Source organism: Olea europaea, chromosome 3 (genome assembly GCF_002742605.1).
Source record: "Olea europaea var. sylvestris chromosome 3, O_europaea_v1, whole genome shotgun sequence".
NCBI classification, from domain to species: Eukaryota; Viridiplantae; Streptophyta; class Magnoliopsida; order Lamiales; family Oleaceae; genus Olea; species Olea europaea.
Window position 1 is genome coordinate 2,010,105 of NC_036239.1, and position 9,882 is coordinate 2,019,986.

The 9,882-nt window shown below is 32.4% G+C and overlaps 1 protein-coding gene across 1 annotated transcript; it reads left to right on the forward strand.

Annotated features, from left to right (window-relative positions):
* The first annotated feature begins 3,072 nt into the window (after positions 1-3,072).
* Positions 3,073-7,029, forward strand: LOC111376769 (transcription factor bHLH160). Its single transcript, XM_022999763.1, has 5 exons — positions 3,073-3,141; positions 3,478-3,654; positions 3,758-3,847; positions 6,481-6,531; positions 6,946-7,029. Exons 1-5 carry the CDS (start codon positions 3,073-3,075, stop codon positions 7,027-7,029), a joined length of 471 nt encoding a protein of 156 aa, XP_022855531.1.
* Positions 7,030-9,882: the final 2,853 nt, after the last annotated feature.

Here is a 9,882-nt window from a genome sequence, read left to right on the forward strand (position 1 = left end):
ACAACCATTTAGCACTTGAAACCGTTGAGTCACAAATGTAATCAAAAAATAGTTACACAAGGATTACCAATAAACCACGTCAAAAATTGAAAATTCCCACATCAATAAAGCAATACTCCATTCACAGTCACTTAGCGAGTTCAAAAATCAATTACACATATGCTCATTTAACTCAATAGATTACAGAGAACACTTACATTGTTCGATTTTCGTTTTCGAGACTCGGTCGAGGTTTTCGGGGTTTCATCGCGATCACGTTTACCGACTTGTGAACTTCTGGTGTTCCGTTGATGGCTTGCAGAGGGATAGTCTGTTTTCTGTTGTGATTTTCGGTCACAACTTCAGGTTTTCGCCATTAACAAAGCCTAACAGTGCTTTGTTCGACTTCGTGGCACAAATATGGAAGGATAGATGAAGGCGGTTTCAGATTTAGGGTAAGTATCTTATATAACAGTTGATGATTGAGGAATGTGGAGTGCGGTTGAGCGATTTAGAAATATTTCTTTCCCTTATTTAAAAATTTTCTCTCTACTATTAACGTAAAAAGTGGGAATGGTTAGAGATAATAAATATATTAAAATATTGACAAATAATTAATTACAACCTGATTTCTGAATTAAGGAGCCTAATTACTTAATAATGAAATATGAACTTAAAATACCTCAGTGGCTGTAATTTCCTCTTAAATAAATTTAGATGAGATCATTTGATTGAAACAAATTTTGGACCCAACCCATTTAGATTTTGGTTGTAATTTTTTTTAAATGTAATTTATTATGTGAAATCTGTTTTTACATATTAGCTCAACTTAGAGTTTTTTTTTTTTTTTTTTTAATTTGATTTTATATTTATTCTTGGTTGAAAAATTAATAAAAATTGTGGATCCTATAAAATATATGGTTAAAAATGAGTTTAGAAACAAAACAAGTTTAAAAAAATTGGAACCAAATTGAGGCGAGTGTCGACATGAAGAGCTCGTCGAGCTGGCGGGCACTTGTCTATAATCCACAAGTTACTTCTTTAAAAATTTTATTATTTAATCGAATAATCCATTTTAGCAATTGACTTTTTATGTAGAACCGGTTAAATAATTGCCATTATATTGTATTTCTCAATAACACCCCGCTACGTGTGCAGAACAGGTGAAGCCCTACGGACAATACACAAGGCGGGAGGTCGACATTTTTTTGCAATTTTGTCACCCATGGGTCCCACATGGGGCCGGCCTCACGTGTCTCTTCTGAAGGGATTCTTTGTGTACAAATGGATTGTCCCTTGTTGATATTTTTATGTTTGACTTCTAATTAAAGATCTCTCTGGCTCTCACTGACTAATTATTTCTTCAAGTTATCGATATGTATAGAATTCACACTGATAATTTGTGATTTTTCGTGCTTCAGATGTATAAGGTAATGACAAGAAATCAATTTGGTAATCTAGTTAATTCCTTGTCTGTTGATTTCTCTAAACTTTCATGAAAAAATTCATGAAACTGTGTTTAACCCCCTCTCTCTCTTTCTAGGTTAATTTATCCTATAAAAAAACCAACATTTCTTTTATCTGTATTTTGATCAAGAATTTGACTCTTCTGTGCTGATTTTCTGTTCGTGATTCTTGAGTTATGATGTATAAGGTAATGACAAGAAATCAATTTGGTAATCTAGTTAATTCCTTGTCTGTTGATTTCTCTAAACTTTCATGAAAAAATTCATGAAACTGTGTTTAACCCCCTCTCTCTCTTTCTAGGTTAATTTATCCTATAAAAAAACCAACATTTCTTTTATCTGTATTTTGATCAAGAATTTGACTCTTCTGTGCTGATTTTCTGTTCGTGATTCTTGAGTTATATTTTGACTTATTGTTGCAGCAGAAGTATGATATGCATTTATCTTCTTCATCTTCCATTTGTAGGCACAAATTAACACACTGATATTGCGAATGGACTTCTCGGGAGAAAATGCGTTGCTACATGAGGTTTATCATTTTATGGTTCTGTAAATCACGTTGAACGAAACGCATCGGTCCAGGGAATTACAGACACAGATTTGAGAAGAAAGCCATTGGAAATTAGTATAAGGGTTGAGATTTCTAGGGTTGAAGAAGTGAAAATATTAGGAAGAAAACTAGGTTTTGGGTTTGGACCACCGAGCTTCACGAATCTTTGAAGTACTGAGCAGCACAAATTGAAAGTTTTATTTCTATGTACTCTCTATGTACGTACGAGAGTACAGTCCGTACTGATCTTGATGAGAAATTAGTTCCTCAAACACGCAAATGTCAAGTTTGTTAAGATTTGGGGTCCATCTTAATAAGATCAACCTTATTAGGATGAGTGTCCCAATCCTTTATATATTGGTCATTGTTTCGGTATTTTACCGATGTGGGATTATATTCCCTTAACACGCCCCCGCAAGATGGTGGCTTGTTTGAACAAACCAATCTTGAAATCCGTGTGCTCATTTTTAGAGACTTAATTGGATCAAATTGCTCGTTGGAATTTAATGGACTCTGTTACCATGTTAAGATTTGGGGTCTATCTTAATAAAGTCAACCTTATTAGGAAGAGTGTCCCAATCCTTTATATATTGGTCATTGTTTCGGTATTTTACCGATGTGTGATTATATTCCTTTAACAAAGTTTACCTGAATTGAATCTTGAGAATTATGAATATTTATGCTCTATTGATCCTTTGGAATATGAATCATGGCCATTTTTATTGAGTATCCAGCAGCAGCCACACAGTACAGCATTGCTGAGAATGTCTTGAATAATTGTGAACCTCCGGCGGTCACGGCTGAGAATGGTGGTGGCTATAAGGTCATGAATTAATATTCAACTATTTTTGCTGAGCAAGAGCATTTAGCACCGCCGCCGCCAGCGTTAGCGGAGTCACAGCCATGGATAAGAGAAAAGGGGTTGATTAATAGGAAAAATAAGAGCAACTCGAATAATTCCAAGACAAGGAAATGATTAAAAAATAAAAAAGCATTGGTTGGAGAACAAAGTGCAGATGAAGAAAGGACATCAGTTGCTAAGAAGCTAATCATAATGCCAAGGAGAGAATTCGAAGGATGAAGATCAACGCGTCTTACCTCGCTCTCCGTGCACTCATTCCCGATTACTCGATATCAAGATCAAAGGTCTGATAGTTAATTAACCACACTATTTTCCATTCATATATTGATGTCGCATTTGAGACTAAGGGACCATTTGACAAAATTTCTGCTTCTCGTAGAAGTTCTTCCGGAGGAAGTCACTTTAAGAAAATTATCCAAATATATTTAAGAGAAGTTTTTAATTTCAGAAGCAGATTTGGACTTTTCAAAAGCCCTGCTGAGCGATACATTATTGTTCTACTTAAAACATCATAGATTAATAAATTTTCTCCCCAAAATATGCATTTGATACCCAATTTTTCAAGGAAGATGTATTGCATTGAATTTCATCTTAGTAAAAATTAATGTAAATTCTTGCAGGAGAGATGGACTGCACCGGCTTTAGTCGATTGTGTTCTTAAGTACATCCCGGAACTCGAGAACGAGATAGAAACACTTAAGCTCAAGAAACAGAACTACCTAATTCAAGCAGACGAGAGTACTGGTATCAATAGTCCAGATCAGAATTCACAGCAAACTGGGATTGACAGTATTACAGTGTTAACACTTAATTTGCATACTAGTAAATGAAGTTAAAGAGGGAGAAGCAATTATTCAAATTTGCATGGAAAATAGTAATGCATTCACAAAATTGCTGCAGAAAGTGGAAGACGAACAAGGCATTTGGATCCAAAGTGCATCTACTCTTCAAGTCTCTCAAAATAGAATTTGCTACCATTTACACATTCAGGTACACAATTTAATTTTTTTTTTTTTTTAACATAGAATATTATAATTCCTGCTTAATTTTCGCACTGATATATAATTATAAATTAACTTTTGAACACGTACGTGATTAATAATAATTATATCCAATATCCATAGGAGTTTTTCATTTTTGTACTAAAACAATCACGATACACAATTTTATTGCTAGATAAAAGTGTAGTATTAATTTGATAACTCACAAATGCCACGTGATAGATAAAAGTTCAAAAGACTAGCATGAGTTTAAGCTTATTTTTTGTTAATTTGTTGTGGTTTATCTATTTTAGATAAATGGTTCAAATTTTTGACCATTGATCATTTCCCTTTTAAGGAATCAATATTCGAACCGATTCTCAAAATATTAGAAAGTACAATATGATATATTTATAAAAATATTGGGATTCAAAGAAGTAGTTCGTGGGAATTATTGCTTAGTTAATTTAAATAAGCTAACACAATATTTATTTAGGGGTATATTCGATTTAGACTTTAAAATACTTTTGTGACTTACTTCTGTAGATTTTATGAATTTTTATTGACTTTTTTATATTATATACGAAAGATTTTCATAAATTTTTATTGACTTTCATAGATTTTTGTAAATTCTTAGACTTTTATGATCTTTTATATTCCTTTTTTTTTAAAAAGATTTTCATAAAATTTCATTGAAAATATTCTTGTAAACAATCATCAAAATATCACATTATAAAGGCTGAAAGAAAGTGAAACGAATAAAGCATTATCAAGACAACTTTACGGGAAAAGGTCCCATGCTCATATTGATAAATAAATAAATAAATAAATCTTACAATTGACTCATGCAACAAAAAAGGTAATCTTTATCATTACGTAAACTTGTTGAAATTCATTAATAAATTAACAATCAACTCTTATATAATAAATTACTTAAAAGTTTATATTTTTTCACGAAAAATAGGGGGAAACGATTAAAATAAGAAAGAAAAAATTGTTAGGGCGATATTGAAGAGACAAAGAAAGCCATATGGAATAGAGATAAAAATATAAATCTTTTTCAGAAATAAATTGATAATTAATAATGGCTCTAGGGTTATAGAAAGAAATATGAATGAAAATATAAAATAAAGCAAAAAAATTAGAGATTGAAAGATTTCTTTTTTTTTTTTTTTTTCACATTCTTCTAAAATGTTGTGAGGTGAATCATGAATAGGAGCAAATTGTGAGGTTTCATATTTATACCTCGTGTTTAAGAGTTAGTAAGTAAAGAATTTTGAAAAAAATTGAAAAAGCTGAATTTAGTAGGATTTTACAAAGGCTGGATTGAATATCTCATTATTTTTTAAATACTTTTCTATAAATTTATAAAAATACATTGACATTTTTATAGAGTTAAAAAAGAATATATTAAATATACCAAAACATTTTAAATATATATAAGTCTTTCTAAGTTTATGTTAAGTACAGAGTATAGACTAAAATTGTGATTAGAATGTAACCTATAAAAGCAATTAAAAAAATGAAATTACTAACTTTTATTTTACTCCAACAATAAAATATTAATATTTGTAATTAAAAATTCCTCATTAATTAGTGAAAAAGGTAATTTCCTTTATTAGAAAAAATTAGCTATTTTCATATTGTCACGTATAATTCTGGTTATTTACTTCTCTACAACAATGATATGCCAATTTGAAGAAGCATTATGAAAATGCAAAGTATCAAAAAATTGTTTAGAGTGTTTTTATCAGTGTGCAGTAAGTAATTTCCATTGATGTATAATTAATAATTATTAATGAAAATCACAACACCATGATTATTATTAAGTTGTAAAGAATTTGATTTTAAAGAAAACTGAATTAAGCACATTATCATGTGTTTATTCACCTAATTGCAATACCATCAAACAAGTACCTGAACATATTCTGTTTATAGAGTATTAGTACAGAGAAATCACCAGATACAACCCAAATTAAATAACAAAAAATTATGCATAATACGAAGGAACATATCACATCCCAGTCTAGAAAGAACTTAGGGCCCATTTGGTATGGTTTTGAAAAGTAAAAAATTGTTTTCAAACGTGTTTGTATAAATTTCTAGAGGTGTTTTGTTTGTCTTGGAAAGATTTTAGACTAAACTGACTCATTAAACTCTTTTACAAAAGTTGAAGTAAAATAGAAACCACGCCAAACGGACCCTAAATCAATTAGGCTCATAAGCAGCCCCAAGTCTTAGCAACCAGAACTAAGGCAAAGCCTCACGACCTAATCGACACCAAGAATAAGATGCTATCACATATAGAACATCAAATTCCTCATAGATCTTTCAGTTGATGAAGTATTTTACTCATGAAAGAACTACTACATGTAATCTCCAAGGCATAGTAAGTAGGGGCAAAGATTAACCAGCAAACCTCAAGAAACCAACAATGAACAGTAAGAGCTTTCAGAGAGAAAACACAGAAGAGTTTGAATCATTAATGGAAGAGAAAGAATCACCCACCAGACTCTGTTACAACATCTGCTTTAAATGCCCTTTATTTTCATTACTAGATTTGTACTAGTATCTTGTAAGTCAATAATTTGAGGCAGACTTTGATTCTAACCTCAAAAGTGTTTTTTTCTCTTTTTTGGACAGACAAGTGAAAATTCAACTGGGGTAAACTATGTTGAAGGATTGAGAAACAAGGTAATTTCTTGGTTGAGATGATTGATAGGCATCAATATTATTCATATTGTTGTTGAAGATTTTTATGTAAATGGAGTCTATCTGGTATAATATCTAAGATAGTACGTTGCAAAATTAAAGCAACATGAAATTTATAGAATTATAAGAAGCTAGGCTATATAATTATCATTTGTATGCTTGGTCATTTGCTTCAAGATATAAGTTAAACAAAAAGCTTCCTTCGCTTTGAACAAGTTTGAGATTTACTATGAAAAAAGAAATAGCTTTAAAACCTGCGGATATGTGACGTGTTTTGTAAATAATATTATATATTCATTTTAATTTTTTGCTTTAATAACTTTGTAAAATTGGAATTTGGTTATTCGCTGTGTATGAAGTTCCCTACTAAGAATTTGTAAGTTTAATTCCTATTAGGTTCACATCAATGGGATTAGAATTGGTTATGCATCAATAAAATCTCATCATCCTTGCACAGCAGCCATAGCTGTATTAGCATAATTAGTTATAAGCCTTGTTTAAGCCCTATTATTTTCATCAAAATACATTTTTCAACGGTTATTTGACTACATTTTCAACCATACATTGTATTCTAACTTTTGCAAGACAAGCTTATTTAATGGTATGAAATCCTAGCCTCCTTTTGCTTTCTTCCTTTTCACTTTGTTTACATTTACAATATGAGCATATAATACTACAACAGATATTTTTTGTTTCCTACTCACACAAATCAATATCTTTTCAAAATCATAATTTATAGGGAAAGAATGTCAACGAAACAAAAATCACTAGTTACTGACCAAGATGATAAAATGAGAAAAACGGGGCTGGGATATTGTTGGTAACACCTTATTCCCTTACCCTCTAAAATTGAAAACCACAAATTCTCACTCCAAAAATTCAAGTACAAAGAAGTCCTATGGGGTAAATAAATGCCATTATCTATCGTTAAAAAAAAAAAAAAAAAAAAAAAAAAAAAAAAAAAAAAAAGAAGCAAAAAGAAGCAAACAATTAAGAATCCATAGAATACTGTCTTAATTTATATATTACAAAAAACACAAGGTTTTGCTATTCATCCAGGGCTAGGCACCTACTGCCCATGTGGCAGGGACGGAACTAGGATTGGATCCAAGACCGGTCTACAAAATTTCAAACCGATTTACTACGCGAAAAAAAAAATTTACACATAAAAACATGATTTTTTACCAAAAACCAATAAAAAATACCTTAAAAAAATGTTCTTGGGCTTGAGTGCGGGGGGAACTACAGTCCAACCCTCCCCCTCCCCCAAATCCGTCCCTGCATGTGGCCCTGCCATTCTAGCAAAACCCTAACACACAACTCCAGCAGTCGCCATTTGAAAATTAGTTTAAGCTGTGACCAACTTCTGTTCTGACTATAGATAGTGAGAATGGACCATAAATCGAACAAAATTTTGTAGGCAAGTTTTGCTTATGCGTAAGTTCTTTGAAGCAATAGCCGTTAGGGCATTAGCATGCATGGCTGAAAGATTGCCCTGAAGAGGCTGCATTAGATGACCGTAAACTGATATCAGGTGAGAGAATGCCATGTCTGCTGTGATTATGTTGTTCAAAACCAACAACACTAAATAATAAATAAAAAAAGAAAAACATCTTGCAATCCATACTTTGTTCCAAGAAAAATCAAATCCCGATTTATATTCTTATCCTCGTGTTATTCAAGTTTTGAAAAATTTTATCTTGTATTTTGGTGAAATTCTTTACAAAGCTTGTTATAATCCTTCAAATCATTTGTCGGAATACCTTTTAGCATCTTGAATACATCGAAGAAGGGGCAAATAACGTTTGAGGACAGCGATCCCGCGTTCAAGCCTTCACATTTGTTGATATAAAATTTATTTTAATCCATCTTGTTGCCATATTTTCTTGTGATTTTCTTGTTTTGTTTCTTCTCCATCTCTCAATTATTTCCAACAATGCCTATCCGCATATTGACTTCAGGTGTTTCTACGGGTGATGCAGCAACTTGGGCAAATATATTGACCAGCTGAGAAACATAAGTTCAAATTAAAGAACCAGAAGTTGAAACTCATTCAGTGGAATGGCCTCCGGGTAAACCATAATCATCCTTACTGCTGCACCAGCTGCATTGTCCCTAACTGCATTATCGGGCTCTCATTGCTACGTAGAGCATCATCATATTATTTATTGGATATGTAAGGAGAAATAAGTAAACATTATACTGATTTCACAATATTAGTTGATATCTAAACACTAAAGTAAACATAAAACGATAGTTGGGTTTTGCGATGACAAGGTTTTCTTCACTCGTTTCTTGGTTTTTGGTCAAAGCCGTGGTAGATCGGCGACTCGTGTTTTCATTAACAGTATGTATCATTGACTGTATTGAGTAAAGTGGCGGAACTCAAATATATTTACTTTGATTAATGTTAATATCGGGGTCCGTTAGGGTTATATATTGACTTGCAATCTGCAGAATCCCCCATATCATTGTATACATAAATGGAATAAGAGGAAACAGGTTAATGGAATGATGATTTTGGGAACCAATTTTGTGGATGATGATCTTGATAAAACGATAGTTGGGTTTTGCGGCGACAAGGTTGTCTTCACTCGTTTCTTGGTTTTTGGTCAAAGCCATGGTAGATCGGCGACTCGTGTTTCCATTAACGGTATGTATCATTGACTGTAGAGTAAAGTGGCGGAACTCAAATATATTTACTTCGATTCATGTTAATATCGGGGTCTGTTAGGGTTATATATTGACTTGCAATCTATAGAATCCCCCGTATCATTGTATGCATAAATGGAATAAGAGGAAATAGGTTAATGGAATGACGATTTTGGGAACCAATTTTGTGGATGATGATCTTGATAATCTGAGAAAGAAACATGAATTTTGGAGGGGAAGGGGGGAGGGGTTTTTGAGCAAGAATGGGGGGTTTGAGCAATAATAGACTGTTTGGATACGAGATGATAGCGGGTGCATTAATAATTTTTGGAGAGACGTTACTTTTGAGTTATGCTTTTACAGATTTTGGTATATATATGGACAGGGCCACGTCTGTGGAATCGACCAGAGTCAGGCTAAAGCCTTTGATCTTGAGATGGCCAATGTCTCTGACTTAGACCATTAGCATCAACACACATGTATTTGTGGAAGGCACTTCCTAATGCTATTTCAAGACTTGGCAGAACAAGTAAATTCCAATTTCTTTTATCATTTTATGATTTTTTTCTTCCATTTGATTAAGTTATTTTTCTTCACCATACACTTTACATTACGCATGGACGATGCCACAACTTAATTTTGCAGCTTGTGGAAGTTGAACGTTATCTACTTGCTTGTTGC

Coding starts and splice junctions, on each gene's coding strand:
- LOC111376769 (XM_022999763.1), top strand. CDS start 3,073: ATGAAGATCAACGCGTCTTACCTCGCTCTCCGTGCACTCATTCCCGAT. Junction 3,142..3,477: donor ACTCGATATCAAGATCAAAG/GTCTGATAGTTA, acceptor AAATTCTTGCAG/GAGAGATGGACTGCACCGGC. Junction 3,848..6,480: donor GCTACCATTTACACATTCAG/GTACACAATTTA, acceptor TTTTTTGGACAG/ACAAGTGAAAATTCAACTGG.